At 40.1% G+C, this 16167-nt stretch overlaps 2 protein-coding genes across 6 annotated transcripts in view; one reads left to right on the top strand and one right to left on the bottom strand.

Annotated features, from left to right (window-relative positions):
* Nucleotides 1–16167, top strand: part of ralgps2 (Ral GEF with PH domain and SH3 binding motif 2) — a 515898-nt gene that overhangs the window by 329549 nt on the left and 170182 nt on the right. The gene's annotated exons all lie outside the window — the stretch shown is intronic.
* Nucleotides 1–16167, bottom strand: part of angptl1a (angiopoietin-like 1a) — an 84784-nt gene that overhangs the window by 50882 nt on the left and 17735 nt on the right. The window contains exon 2 of the mRNA XM_078218009.1: nt 5790–6675. Within this exon, the coding sequence (XP_078074135.1) occupies nt 5790–6624 (835 nt within the window). The 5' untranslated portion in view covers nt 6625–6675. The remainder of the gene's footprint in view (nt 1–5789; nt 6676–16167) is intronic.

The raw sequence follows: 16167 nt of genomic DNA, 5'->3' as shown, positions 1-16167 counted from the left end.
TTTAAACCAGTGCAAATTTATTGAAACACAGCACTTGAACATAACTCATTCCTAATTCTTTCCTTGTTGGACTAATCAGATGAAAATCCCAAAATGTCATACTGTAGTACTTTACAGCAAAATAGTTAAGCACATTTGGATGCAATTAATAAGAACATAAGAACTAGGAGCAGGAGTAGGCCATCTGGCCACTCGAGCCTGCTCTGCCATTCAATAAGATCATGGCTGATCTTTTTGTGGACTCAGCTTCACTTACCCGCCCGCTCACCATAACCCTTAATTCCTTTACTGTTCAAAAATTTATCTATCCTTGCCTTAAAAACATTCATAAGAACATAAGAACATAAGAAATAGGAGCAGGAGTAGGCCATCTAGCCCCTCGAGCCTGCCCCACCATTCAATAAGATCATGGCTGATCTGACGTGGATCAGTACCACTTACCCGCCTGATCCCCATAACCCTTAATTCCCTTACCGATCAGGAATCCATCCATCCGCGCTTTAAACATATTCAGCGAGGTAGCCTCCACCACCTCAGTGGGCAGAGAATTCCAGAGATTCACCACCCTCTGGGAGAAGAAGTTCCTCCTCAACTCTGTCTTAAACCGACCCCCCTTGATTTTGAGGCTGTGTCCTCTAGTTTTAACTTCCTTACTAAGTGGAAAGAATCTCTCCGCCTCCACCCTATCCAGCCCCCGCATTATCTTATAAGTCTCCATAAGATCCCCCCTCATCCTTCTAAACTCCAACGAGTACAAACCCAATCTCCTCAGCCTCTCCTCATAATCCAAACCCCTCATCTCCGGTATCAACCTGGTGAACCTTCTCTGCACTCCCTCCAATGCCAATATATCCTTCCTCATATAAGGGGACCAATACTGCACACAGTATTCCAGCTGCGGCCTCACCAATGCCCTGTACAGGTGCATCAAGACATCCCTGCTTTTATATTCTATCCCCTTCGCAATATAGGCCAACATCCCATTTGCCTTCTTGATCACCTGTTGTACCTGCAGACTGGGCTTTTGCGTCTCATGCACAAGGACCCCCAGGTCCCTTTGCACGGTAGCATGTTTTAATTTGTTTCCATTGAGATAGTAATCCCATTTGTTATTATTTCCTCCAAAGTGTATAACCTCGCATTTATCAACGTTATACTCCATTTGCCATATCCTCGCCCACTCACTCAGCCTGTCCAAATCTCTCTGCAGATCTTCTCCGTCCTCCACACCATTCACTTTTCCACTTATCTTTGTGTCGTCTGCAAACTTCGTTACCCTACACTCCGTCCCCTCCTCCAGATCATCTATATAAATGGTAAATAGTTGCGGCCCGAGTACCGATCCCTGCGGCACGCCACTAGTTACCTTCCTCCAACCAGAAAAACACCCATTTATTCCGACTCTTTGCTTCCTGTCGGATAGCCAGTCCCCAATCCACTTTAACACACTACCCCCAACTCCGTGTGCCCTAATCTTCTTCAGCAGCCTTTTATGGGGCACCTTATCAAACGCCTTTTGGAAATCCAAAAACACCGCATCCACCGGTTCTCCTCCATCAACCGCCCTAGTCACATCTTCATAAAAATCCAACATGTTCGTCAAGCACGACTTTCCCCTCATGAATCCATGCTGCGTCTGATTGATCGAACCATTTCTATCCAGATGCCCTGCTATCTCCTCTTTAATAATGGATTCCAGCATTTTCCCTACTACAGACGTTAAGCTGACCGGCCTATAGTTACCCGCCTTTTGTCTCCTTCCTTTTTTAAACAGCGGCGTAACATTAGCCGTTTTCCAATCAACCGGCACTACCCCAGAATGCAACGAGTTTTGATAAATAATCACTAACGCATCCACTATTACCTCTGACATTTCTTTCAATACCCTGGGATGCATTCCATCCGGACCCGGGGACTTATCCACCTTCAGTCCCATTAGTCTACCCAGCACTGCCTCTCTGGTAACATTAATTGTATTAAGTATTTCTCCTGCTGCCAACCCTCTATCGTTAATATTTGGCAAACTATTTGTGTCCTCCACCGTGAAGACCGACACAAAAAACGTATTTAAAGACTCAGCCATATCCTCATTTCCCACTATTAACTCCCCCCTCTCGTCCTCCAAGGGTCCAACATTCACTCTAGCCACTCTATTCCTTTTTATATATTTATAAAAACTTTTACTATCATTTTTTATATTAATTGCTAGCCTAGCTTCATAGTCTATCCTTCCTTTCTTTATCGCTTTCTTAGTCTCTCTTTGTTGTTTCTTAAATTTTTCCCAATCACTTGTTTCTCCACTATTTTTGGCCACTCTGTACGCAGCTGTTTTTATTTTAATACTCTCCTTTATTTCCTTCGTTATCCAGTGAGGTAGCCTCAACTGCTTCACTGGGCAGGGAATTCCACAGATTCACAACCCTTTATGTGATGAAGTTCCTCCTCAACTCAGTCCTAAATCTGCTTTCCCTTATTTTGAGGCTATGCCCCCTAGTTCTAATTTCACCTGCCAGTGGAAACAACTTCCCTGCTTCTAACTTATCTATTCCCATCATAATCTTATATGTTTCTATAAGATCTCCCCTCATTCTTCTGAATTCCAATGAGTATAGCCCCAGTCTACTCAGTCTCTCCTCATAAGCCAACCCTCTCAACTCCGGAATCAACCTAGTGAATCTCCTCTATACCCCCTCCAGTGTCAGTATATCCTTTCTCAAGTAAGGAGACTAAAACTGTACACAGTACTGCAGGTGTGGCCTCACCAGCACCTTATACAGCTGCAACATAACCTCGCTGTTTTTAAACTCCATCCCTCTAGCAATGAAGGACAAAATTCCACTTGCCTTCTTAATTACCTGCTGTACCTGCAGACGCACTCCTTGAGATTCCTGCAGAAGGACACTCAAGTTCCTCAGCACAGCAGCATGCTACAATTTTTTACCATTTAAATAATAGTCCATTTTGCTGTTATTCCTACCAAAATGGATGACCTCACATTTACCAACATTGTACTCCATCTGCCAGACCCTTGCCCACTCACTCAGACTATATCCCTTTGCAGACTTTCAGCGTCCTCTGCATGCTTTGCTCTGCCACCCATCTTAGTGTCATCTGCGAATTTTGACACACTACACTTGGTCCCCAACTCCAAATCATCTATGTAAATCGCAAACAATTGCGGTCCCAACACTGATCCCTGAGGCACACCACTAGTCACTGATCGCCAACCAGAAAAACACCTATTTACCCTCACTCTTTGCTTTCTGTTAGTTAACCAATCCTCTATCCATGCTAATACATTACCCGTAACACTGTGCACCTTTATCTTATGTAGCAGTCTTTGGTGCGGCACCTTATCAAATGCCTTCTGGAAATCCAGATACACCACATCCACAGGTTCCCCATTGTCCACTGCACATGTAATGTTCTCAAAGCATTCCACCAAATTAGTCAGACATGACCTGCCCTTCATGAACCCATGCTGCGTCCTACCAATAGGACAATTTATATCCAGATGTCTTGCTATTTCTTCCTTGATGATAGATTCAAGCATTTTCCTTACTACAGAAGTTAAGCTAACCGGCCTATTGTCTACCTCCTTTTTTAAATAGTGGCGTCACATTTGCTGTTTTCCAATCTGCGGGAACCACCCCAGAGTCCAGCGAATTTTGGTAAATTACCACTAGTGCATTTGCTATTTCTCCCGTCATCTCTTTTAGTACCCTGGGATGCATTCCATCAGGACCAGGAGACTTGTCTACCTTTAGCCCCATTAACTTGCCCAACACTGCCTCTTTCGTGATAGCAGTTTCTAGGTTCTCACCTGCCATAGCCTTCCTGTCATCAATTTTTGGCATGTTATTTGTGTCTTCCACTGTGAAGACCGACACAAAATACTTGTTCAGTGCCTCAGCCATTTTCTCATTTCCAGTTGTTACATCCCCCTTCTCGTCCTCTAAAGGACCCTTTACTTTCGCCACTCTTTTTCGTTTTATATATTTGTAGAAACTTTTGCTATCTGTTTTTGTATTCTGAGCTAGTTTACTCTCATAATCCATCTTACCTTTCTTTATAGCTTTTTTCGTGGCTTTCTGCTGATCTTTAAAGATTTCCCAATCCTCTAGGTTCCCATTAATCTTTGCCACTTTGTATGCATTTTCTTTCAATTTGATACCCTCCTTTATTTCCTTAGATATCCATGGCGGATTATCTCTTTTTCTACAGTCCTTTCTTATCACTGGTATATACTTTTGCTGAGCACTGTGAAAGATCGCTTTGAAGGTCCTCCACTGTTCCTCAATTGTCCCACCATAAAGTTTTTGCTCCCTGTCTACCTTAGCCAACTCCTCCCTCATCCCTTTATAGTCTCCTTCGTTTAAGCACAAGACACTGGTATTGGATTTTACCTTCTCATGCTCCATCTGTATTTTAAATTCAACCATACTGTGATCGCTTCTTCCAAGAGGATCCCTAACTGCAAGATCATTAATTATTCCCATCTCATCCTTCTAAATCCTTCAAAACAACATTTAAAGTTTATACTTCATTTTCCCACCCTTACAAAAATTCACAAATTTCACTTTTCTCTCTTCGTAAGAGAAGTTATTTGAGAGGTCATTAAAAATTCCATAGGAAATCACTGGAACATGTCCATGACAGGAAACAGTGCGTGTAAAATATTGCTCTGTACTTGCCTGATGCCTATGTTTCCCATCTTGGAGATTTCCTGTTTACCCTCTAGAATGGGAAAGCATGTCTATTAATGTGTTTTTTCTCTGGTGATGCACATCAATGGTCACTGTACCTTCTGCCAGCTCTGCATATCCCCACCCGGAAATAGCACAGAGAAGAGTAGAATGAATGATATCTTCAAGTACTATCCAATGAAGTACAAATATATGAATTACATATTAGCTCAACCTGATGGAAAATGTTCTTTACTGCAATTTCTCCCAGCTACCATACTTTTCCTCTCTTGACAAAGACAGTTATCAATAAAATTCACAGTACCCTTGGAATAAAATGATCCTAGCTATATTAACTACAAAGTTAGTTGATGAACAGTTGATTTGAAGTAATTTGTAAAACAATCTGGATTTTGTGTCGCATTTCCCATCCATCTATGAACTGAAACCCATTTTTACTTAGGTTAAAGTTGAAAGACTTTATTGCAGAAACCTGAAATCAGTTGATTCTGTCTTTTCTCTTGCCACTGTTCAAACGTATCTGCAGAAGGCTGCCATGTGAACGCTGATTATCCTGTGCTTATAATTTGCCTGCTGTGCAACAGATATATTATTATTCTTTGTCCATACCCAAAGGCACATATTGTTCATTTATAATCATGTCTTAAAATTAACTATCAGAAGTAACATCTGCCTTTAAAGCTTATGATCTTCTGTGTCAATGTTTCTTTTATTGGAACTCCACTGTTTGTGGCCTTCTAAAGAATAATTGAATTTAATACCATTTTAAAGCCTGATTGATGATCAGATATTATGGGGAACATTTCATATTCAATAAAATATTATCTTGAATGAGAGCAACATGCATAGTAGTGTAGCTATGACTTACTTGTGTGTGGAGGGGTGAAGATAAGCATGTCATGAATTAAGTGTAGCGATATTTCCAAAGAGATATTACAAACAAACTGGCATAACATTTCATAAGTTTTATACCATTAGCATGGTATGCAATACCTGTAGGCACTGCTTCGTAACCTGGAAATAAATATAGTATATGGTCGCCTTGCATTAATAAACCCCATTATTTTAATTAAACAAACCTACCATCAAACTCTTCAGTAACTGGCGATTCTGTAATGGTAGCCGTTGTAGGAGAAGGTTCATGTGAGGGGGCTCTTGAGCGAAGCCCTCGTTCCCGTGCAAATGCAGGATTTTGATCCCTCTGTATTTCATTACTGCCAAATAAATTGCTCTGGTATTGCCTGCTGCGAGGAATGGATTGTGGTACTACTTGTACAAGTGGTGGTGGTTCATATTCCTTTGGAGCAAGACTACGTATGCATTCCTGCTCTAGTTTGGTTATGATCACAGACTGATTATTAACAAGAGCAGACAGTACTGCATACTTCTGTTCCAGTTGCCTGTATCTGGTGGCCATTCTCAGAATCTCAGCTGTGGAATTAAGAACTTTGTTCTCCAACTGAGAGATTTCGAGTGAGTTGTCCCTTTTGCGAATAATCTCATGTAAGAGTTGCATATAAAGCTGTGTTACACGTGAGTTCATATTCCGACTTTCCTTTCGCAATAGTTTCACCTCATTCACTATTCCTCCGTCCACTTCCACTAACAACTGAAGGTTTTCAATTTGTCGCTTCTGTTTGGACATAATCTCCTTCAGCTCCTCCACATCCACTTTGGTTATCCCACTGTTGTCTGTTTCTGGACCCTTTGAACTTACACAAATAGGACCTGTTATTCTTTGATGTGGGACCAAGAAGGTGTAAGAACATTTGTTGCTGGTATCTGGTGAACGTCTGTATCGATTATGAACAACAGTATGGGTTGCAGTGTTGCTTTTGGCTTGGAGTTGTTGTCTCTTGCCTCCTGCAGACATGAGACTAATTAACAGCAGACACAAAGTCCAGGTGAGTGAGTTCATGTTGGCTAGGAGAAAGCTGAGAGGAAATCTCTGGTCTGCAAGAAAATTATTCTGTAAAACAAGAGTTGCTATTAAATACATGCTGACATACAAGTAAAATAGGGCTGTTGAATGACTTAAATAACTGATCATGATTAATTTTGCAAGAAATAAGTTTTACCCTGTTAATCTTGGATAAATATTTTTAACAGTCATAATATACTTCCTTTAAAATTCTTGTAGTATTCTTAAGGGCTATGAATAAAATAAGAAATGGAGTGGGAAAAGGATTGAATTTTGGTTGAAACCCAGCTGGGATAAGTTATACCACAATTTTAAGATTCTCATCCTTGTTTTCAATCTCCTCCATGGCCTTATCCCTCCCTATCGTTAATCTCCTCCAGATTTACAGACTTTAGAGATTTTTTGTGCTTCACCATTTCTGTCCCTTGAGCATTATTGATTTAATCACTCCACATTAGTGGACAGGCCTTTAGCTGCCTAGACCCTGCTTTGGAATTCCCATCCCATATTTCTCTGCTCTCAAGCTCTTTCCTCCTTTGAGACGTTTCTTCAAACCTACCTCTTTGTGCAAAGTTTAGATAATTTGGTCTAATATCTCCTCATGGCCTGCTGTGAAATTTTGTTTGATAAAGCTTGCAAAAGCACTTTGGGATGTTTTATTATGTTAATTGCAGTAGAAATGCAAGTGGACATTGAGGTAGTGAGGAAGGATCGGGAAATAGGATTGAGGTCAGGAAACCCCATTAACAGCCTCATTATAAAACTTATATTACTACACATCCTTTCCTACCTCCATTACATCCAGAAGTTGGCAAGTTAGAAGAGAGTTGGGTCACGATTGAGATTCTTAACGTTTTAATTTGTCATCTGATCAAAATCCCCTTTTTTGGGTTTGCGTTCTCCCAATGTGTATTAAAAATAGATCTAAACCTCTGCCAACTGCTATTAATCACATTGTAGTCAGCATGTTTTTAAAAAAAGGCTTTTATTGGAACCTTAATCTTTACATTCAGAAACTGTATAACCTACGTGCTTTGAGCTCCAGCCTAACTCATGGAACAGTGAGTGATTTTTTTTTCTCTCTCAAATGTTTTACTGAAGATTTTTCATTTTCCACATGATGCAACAAACCCCCAAAATTCAGTACAGCGCAGAATAATCATCATTTCACATTTGCATACAGAAAAGACCAGCAAATGTCATTACAATTGGTTTGGATTATCAATTATAATTAGTTGCAATCATTGTAAGCGGTGCCTCTCTTCATATGGCTAATGAAAAGATATTATAAATAGTGAGGGATAACAACATAAAGTCATGAGCACATCCATGTACACAGGATAACAAGGCCAGAGCTACACAGCATAAAGGCACTCCAGTGGAGTCAAATACAACCAATTGGAGCATAAAACAACATCCCAAAACCTGTGAACAATGAAAGGATACCACAAGAGAAGGGGAACATCAAGATACAATCACAAACACAAGACATGGCATGACGGTGTGCACTCTTGCATACAAGATAACAGCCTTACAGGATGAGTGGGGTTAAAACAGAGCCCAGGTATCTGAACTCACCCTCAGGCCCTACAGATGACAGGATACCTTCCACTAGGGATACTTAAATGGTGGTATCATAGAATCATAGAAACCCTACAGTGCAGAAGGAGGCCATTCGGCCCATCGAGTCTGCACCGACCACAATCCCACCCAGGCCCTAACCCAACATATTTACCCGCTAATTCCTCTAACCTACACATCCCAGGACTCTAAGGGGCAATTTTTAACCTTGCCAATCAACCTAACCCGCACATCCTTGGACTGTGGGAGGAAACCGGAGCACTCGGAGGAAACCCACGCAGACACGAGGAGAATGTGCAAACTCCACACAGACAGTGACCCGAGCCAGGAATCGAACCCGGGACCCTGGAGCTGTGAAGCAGCAGTGCTAACCACTGTGCCACCGTGCCGCCCCTTGTATGGTGGCACAGTGGTTAGCACTGCTGCATCACAGCACTAGGGACCTGGGTTTGATTCCAGCCTTGGGTGACTGTGTAGAATTTGCACGTTCTCCCCGTGTCTGTGTGGGTTTCCTCCAGGTGTTCCAGTTTCCTCCCACTGATGTGCGGGTTAGGTGGATTGGCCTTGCTAAATTATCCCTTCGTATCCCTTATAGGTTAGGGGGATTAATGGGCTAAATATGTGGGTTACTGGAATAGGGCAGAGGGCCTGGGTAAGATGCTCTGTCGTTGCAGACTTGATGGGCTGAATGGCCTCCTTCTGCACTGTAGGAATTCTATGATCTTAAGAAGAGGAGCTGTCCAGATGTCCCCCAATTGGGGTGGGAGGGCCATCTCGGGAGGAAAGACCATTCTTTGCCCCTTTTAATAATAAAATCTCCATACCTTCCAAATACGAATGATCAAAATAGCTGCTACCCTTTCCAACACAGCCAAAGAATGTAAGGGACATTGACAAAAGAAGACTCAATAAGCCAAGGATGCTTACACCATGCTTGGGCTCACAACAAAACTAATTTCCAACCACGCCAGAGGCTCAGGTCAAACCCCACCATCAACCAGAAGATTTTACCCATTTTCCCACAAAGGAGACAAACAACGGGAACAATAAGGATCGTCAACACATTCACAGACAGGGTATTTCAAGCAAAGACACAATCTTCCTGCTCCCGACAAGATGAGTGAAACCCGATGGGAACAAATTGGAGCCTATATCTGCACCGCACCTATTCAAATGATGAAAGGGAACCTCAAAGAGGAACACCAGAATAAGACCACAGAAGCAAGACATGGTTTGACAGTCTACACACACATATGCAGGATATCAGGAACAGAGCTACATAATCCCACAGGAGGTACCCTGACAATGCGGAGCCTGAGTATCTGGGCTCACAATAGGCCCCGTGGACCACTGAATATTACCCGCCCTACACCCTCCTCCATTAAATTCCTTTTCTTTCGGATATCTTCCAATTCATCAACGTGAGCGCAAATGATCTTTGCCAAGTAGCCAAGACCATCATCCACAACTTTACTCACAATGTCCAGTGCAGTCACACAACTTTTTTTCAATTAATTGCTTTAGATGGTATTCCTTGATATATTTCTTGTGGTAACTTGGGACAATTTGATTAATACAACTAAACATCGGTTTTAATCATTTTAAATCAATTTCAATGCACACCCTTTCCGAGTGACTTGATTTGAAATGAATGAAAATGACTTTTAAAAGCAGATTGTGGTACAGTAATGAGTTCCTTAGTAAGTGTTTTAAAAATTGAAAACCTTTCAAAATTTACTTACTTTGACCTTGTGCCTAAAAGAGTTGGCATAATTTTTGGAACCTTCTCAAAGGTGTGCAAACAAGTGCTTAACATGGATAAAAGAACGCTCATTGAATGGTAATGATTTTCTGCATTCAATTCATTTTCATTTTCCTGGAAAAGTATAGTCTGGACACTTTCATGCGTTTTGTCATGTCTGTAAATGTACTGCAACAAATGTTCTTTCAAATGCCAGTTTAGACAGCAGCACAATGTCCAATGTGTTTGTTCTTTCCACTAAATGGCTGCACATCTCTGATTTATAGTTTGCTAGCAACAACAATCCAAGCTAATGTTTTTGTTATAACCTCATATCTAACCAAGAGCTTAACATGTCTAGGTCAAAGAAACTTAATGAGAATTGGATGATTAATTATTGACCTGTGCTTCAACTCTCTGTTGAAGCTGGAAGAATTTCTTTTGAAAAGCAGAAATTTTTTCAGTCGTTAAGTATTGTAATGGATGCATCAGTCATCAGGTTATGCAATAATTTGTAATTATTTTGAAATTATTTTGCATAATCAGAATTTTTTACTGTAATACAGTTTGTAAGAAATACTTGTGGAAGATTAAAGAATTGGGAAAACACAGGCCAGAATTTTCCACTCCTGTTTACGTCGGGCATGTCCGGTGATGGGAGCGGTTAATATCGCAATAAGTGCAAAGTTGTGCTTTTCGTCGGCATGATGCAATTATCCTCTTTCCTTCAATCCCACCGCCCCCCACCCCAATCACTGATAGAGGGTTGATTCCCAACGTTCGTAGTTGGGATCTCATTTGAATATATTAACATGTCATTATGAGACACATACACAGGAATCCCCTTCACACACACCCTCTACCTGTCAAAAAATCCATCAATGGCAGTGTGATGACATAACAGTGTGAAGCCCAAGTGGTATCCTAAGGTGTGCACCTGGCGAGCAAACCTTCCAGGGGAGTTCAGATGAGTGCAGCACTTGGGGGAGAGCCTTACCCTGGCACAACTTGGGCATCCCACCCAGCACTGCCTGTGCAATACACTGGCATTCCTGCATTGCCAGTCAGTGTCATAGGTGCCAGGGCAGTGCCCAAGCAGTGTCAGGGGGTGCTTGGACAGTGCCAGAAGGTGCACAAGCACTGCCAAGAAAGTGTCAAAGGTTGCCAGGAGCAGTTTCGGGGTTAACTGGTTTGTTCACTGTGTGCCATTAAATATGGTGCCCAATTCCTCAAGTTTCACTGGTGGGCCGGGTAAATTAAAGGTCCCCTCATCAACAGGTCCCCAGGACCTGGTCCTTGGAGTTTATTTTTCCCCAAGTCCCGGACTATATGGTGGAGAAAGCCGCTATTGCCATCTTCCACTTCAACACCACTTTTCTCGAATAACATCAATCTTTACCGGTATGTGGGAGAATCTCACCCACAGTATCATCATGACTTGTGTTTAAAGCTGCAACACGCTGGCTTTACATATCACTATTGTGACATTTTCTTAGGGTGACCCATGTGGTATAGCTATGCAAATACATTCATAAGATTTGCAACTGTGTAGCATATTCTCTTGGTATGGAGGAAGAATGGTATCATTTGGGGTAGATTGCCCTTAAACCAGGATGCTTTCACTTGTCATGCTCTTTTGGTACATGAAAGCCAAGTTTTCCAATTTGCCATTATTTTAAACTTGTTTAAAGTTAATGTATTAATGCTAGCATTAAATGAAAATCTTAGTGTATGTATCTAATAGAAGTATGCTGATCAAAACTTCATCAGTTCAGTGTACTTTTCTTCCTTAAGATACAATATTTAATGCACAGATTTCATGGAAGCAACAACCTTCATTTATCTAGCTTCATTAATATTGCAAAGAGTCTCCAGACACTTCACAATCAGCATTTGGGAACTTGGGGACTGGTGGCATCAGGCATATTCAAAAAGGTAGATTTAAAAGAGACTTTGGAAGATGAGGGATATAGTAAGGTCCATATGTTTGGGGAGTGAACTCTGGAATGTAGGACTATAATGGCTGAAGGTTCTGCCTTAGTTATTACTGGGGAAGAGGGGATGCAAGTAGATTAGAGTTGGAAGAGTAGGAATGCAGGGAAGAGGATGTTGCAGAAGCAAGATTGAACAAGACCTTGCAGGGGTTAATAAAAAAAAAGGGAGCCAGTGAATGCCAGCAGGAATTCATATAACAGTGAGCAGGTCTTTCATGCTTTCTTGCATAGAATATGGGAGGGTGGACTTGCATTAGTGATGAGTTGGAATTTACCAGCTATCAGATTGGAAAAATAACAGAATTGCTCTGTTGGTCTGAACTGTAGTGGGGTTGGTGGGGCTGCGGATGGAGCTGTGATTTTGGCTGGATTGTTTTTATGTTAATCTGCTCCTGGTAGTAGGATAATGTTAACCCGTCATTAGTCAGGTTAACATTACCATTCTTAATTTCAGTTATGATAGTATGCAGTTGGATGAACTACTGTGGACATGTAACTGTCCCTTTTCATTTGCTGAAGTAGCAGCAGTATGGGAGGATTGAATTTTGCAAAATATTTGCTGCTTTTTGTGAAGTATAAACATTGGCTTTTTTGTAAAATGAAAATGTTTACAAATTTCTGCCTTTAAGCAACTTGGGCCAAACTTATTCCTGTAAGTGCCGTCAGTAACAGAAAGTTGATGGCACTCAACTTGATTGCATTAAGACAGATCAAGCTCCGAAAATTTCTCAACTTCAGGAAATAAGTTTACACTGAAATCTCATTGAAGACTGGTTGGCATTTTCTACTGGCAGACTATCTAATGTATTGCATTCATCTTCTGATTTGCTTTGCCAAAATGACAGAAGCATCATGTTTCATTGTCATGCTCAATTTCTATCATTTCGGAGTTGGGATTAAGATGAAGGCACAATTAATATTAAATATTTTAAAAAGGAATACAAAAGTAACTAAAGTCAAGGTCGTTTCAAAAGTCTGAGTTTTCAAAGTGTGAGCTTCCTGCAGAATAAACACCTTGCCTACTAAAATTAAATCACTGATAAAGCCAAAGTGATAAAATGCAACAATTAGCTGTTGAAATAATTTATGACTTTCCATTAAAAGCATTTGTTTGAATACATTTTGTAATTGCTATTTTCCTTTTTGAATCTGTCATGTGATGGTGAGAAGTGAATTCACTACCGCAGTGGCTTTTTTTGCATCTTTTCAAATTTGTTCAAGGTATCTTTAGATTTTTATTCTCAATCTGGACCTAAGCTTTGCTGAAAAAAAGTTTTATATGAACAATGCACACCATTATTCATCTGTAAATCAGCCAGCTGCTCGTTGATGTGCAGCATTCCAACTTTGTGGGAATAGGATGTTCTGCACAATCCTCCTGTGATTTTCATGATGTTGCTGCATTTGCATATTAATTTTCCATTAAGTTCAACATAAAGCTAAGTAATTAAATAACAAAAGTATCCTTCCAACCATGTGGTAATTATTAATAGTTCCCAACCAAGTTCTGTGACTCTCAAACTAAGCAATTATATGCAGTCTCATTCCTTCAGATTTGTTCACTTCAGGAAATTTCATAAATTTCAAATTTCCAAATTTATTAAACTTCTCCTTTGTCTTTTCCTCTCCCACCATAATTTTGCTTTTCCTCTGTTTCTCTTTCTTTTTTGAATCTGACATTGAATTCACCCACTTTAATTCACTCTCCTTTTCTGTCATTCCTGTTGTTTATTTCTCAAACCTGAAATCTTATTGATTAAAAGCATATACCGTTTGACAAGTTGTTCACCAAGGTTGTAGATGTCTTGTTCGCCTTGTACGCTGTTATCAGCTCACACAGCAATTAGTGAGGGAGAGAAAAACTTAATAAGTGTGCACTAATTCTAATTAACATGGACCACCATGAGATGTGAAGTCTGCCCCTTAATGTATTCTGGTTGAGAGCACTGATGGCTGGACATGAATAACATCTTCTCTAATTTAAATATTAGTCATCTTCTTCCTTTTCCCTAATCTATGAGCTGGTTAGGATCACAACACATGATTAGAAATCAAGTGAACTCTCCTCATATTGTGTTTGATATATAGGATTTGATTTTAAATGATACTGACAGCTTAAAACTATATTTCTTTCCAGACCTAATTGTGGTATTTAATATTGCTATGATTCGGAATGAGTTTATACGTGGACTCTTCAACTTTTAATACAAGTTCACCTTTCCCGAATTGACTAATTGTCCTGGCCAGATAAGAAATACAATGAACTGATGTTAACTGTTGTTGCATGTTTCAGGTAATGTTGTCAGAAGGCCTGCTATGCACAGTGGGTTTTCAAATACATTAGTTGGATTTGTGTCCAAAGTTGATGATCAAGTCCTCAAATCTTCTGCAAAAATAGAAAGTAGTTATAAGTGAACAACCTTAGAGATGAAGTATCAATGTTGTCCAATGTCTCTAATGGTGGTTAGGTAATGCTTCCTACTTATTATTCCCGGCATGTATTCTGACCCTAACTCTGCCATGGTATGGAGTTGGCAAGCCAAGATCTGCTACTTCCATAGAAGGAGGGAAGGACAATCTGAGGAAAGCAGTGAGCAGAGCTGCTTTTTGTGATCTCTGGCAAGCAGCTGCAAGGAAGTATGGGTGGGAGTTAAGAACAGGTTTTCAAAATGTCCTTTCAGTCTTGGCGTAAGGAGACTCCTTGAAAGGAAAGAAGGCAAAAAGAGAGAATCAGATTCTGAAAAATGTGTATTATGGGTTCACTTTATAATTTCCATTGTGTTTCTTGGCTTATAATATGTTTTTAAAATAAAATATTTTAAGATGAAATGCCAGCATTTTTAATAAACTTGGAAAATATGTGCTCAGTATTATTTAGCATTGGTCAAGAGGGGAAAGGGTGCTTTAAATTAAGCTAAGTGTGTCTTTTTATCTCAGAGGAGGAAATGCCTTCACTATTAATAAGATTATTTGTCCTGAAGTAACTGTATTTAATTATCTACTTGTAACTCTTGGTAAGTGTTCAGGGATTTATAAATGTACTATTTTAAAAGAGTGCAAAGGATTCCTTCAAAGACCACCACTGTGCATTCATCGAATTGAAGACCAACAATAGGTCACAAAATTAAAGGGATCGCCTTTGAGACAACCTACTGTAGAATGGTGGAATTACCTTTCTTAAAGATGCTTGCACAATTTTTTATTTCATGGTGTTTTCCAGATCTGTTCCATTATTCATTAATCAGCACAGACAAAAAGCTCTATGACACAAATTTGATGTAACCTATCACAGATTTGTATCTATCTATAAAGAGTAAAGAACTTATATTTATACTGCGCCTTTCACCACCACAGTATGTCCCAAAGCACTTTACAACCACTGAAGTACTTTGAACTGTAGTCACTGTTGTAATGAAGAAAGCATGGAAACCATTTTGCATGCACCAAACCTCCATCAACTGCAATGAGATAAATGGCTAGATACTCTGTTTTTTCAGTGATGCTATTTGAGGGATAAATATTGAAATGGTTGTGGGGGAGCTCTGCTTATCTTCCTTGAGTAGTACCATGAAAAGCTTTACATCCAGTGAAGAGGGCAGATTGTTTTATGGATGAATATCCATTTACCAAATTAAGCAGCAGAAGACATTCCGATAATTCACAACTGTTTTATGTGATACTAGTTCAGTATATATACTGGTTTCCTCTCTTTCTGGATCTTCTCCCTGTTCAGCATCCCCCAAATGCTGAAAAACCCAGTGTTAAGCACAAGCTTCAATGATCATCACCTGCTCTCAGTTCACTCTGAAGCAAGACTGAGTTTACTGTTAAAGGGACCTGCATTTTTAACTTTGTCACAGATGGCACCCCTGACAGTGCAACACCCTGTCACAAACGGCATCACTGACAATGCAACACTCCCTTAGTACTGCCCTAATGTCAACCTACATTATTGATTTAAGTGTCTACAATGAGACTTGATCCCAGGGCCTTCAAACTCAGGCAGAAGTGGGACTACTAAACCAAGGCTCACACTATTAGGTTAATTTGTACTTTAAACACACTATAGTTTGTAATCTGAGAACAAGCATGATGTTGGTGACAGCAGTTTTCAGATTTTTTTTATCTTCATACTAATGAAAATACCAAATTCTTATTGGGTTAAAAAAAACCCTAATGTTATATCAAACGATATCAGATGACATCGAATCAGTGAGACATTAT

This window comes from Mustelus asterias, chromosome 8, assembly GCF_964213995.1.
Source record: "Mustelus asterias chromosome 8, sMusAst1.hap1.1, whole genome shotgun sequence".
NCBI classification, from domain to species: Eukaryota; Metazoa; Chordata; class Chondrichthyes; order Carcharhiniformes; family Triakidae; genus Mustelus; species Mustelus asterias.
Note: the sequence above shows the minus strand (reverse complement) of the source record. Positions and strands in the feature narration are given on the sequence as shown.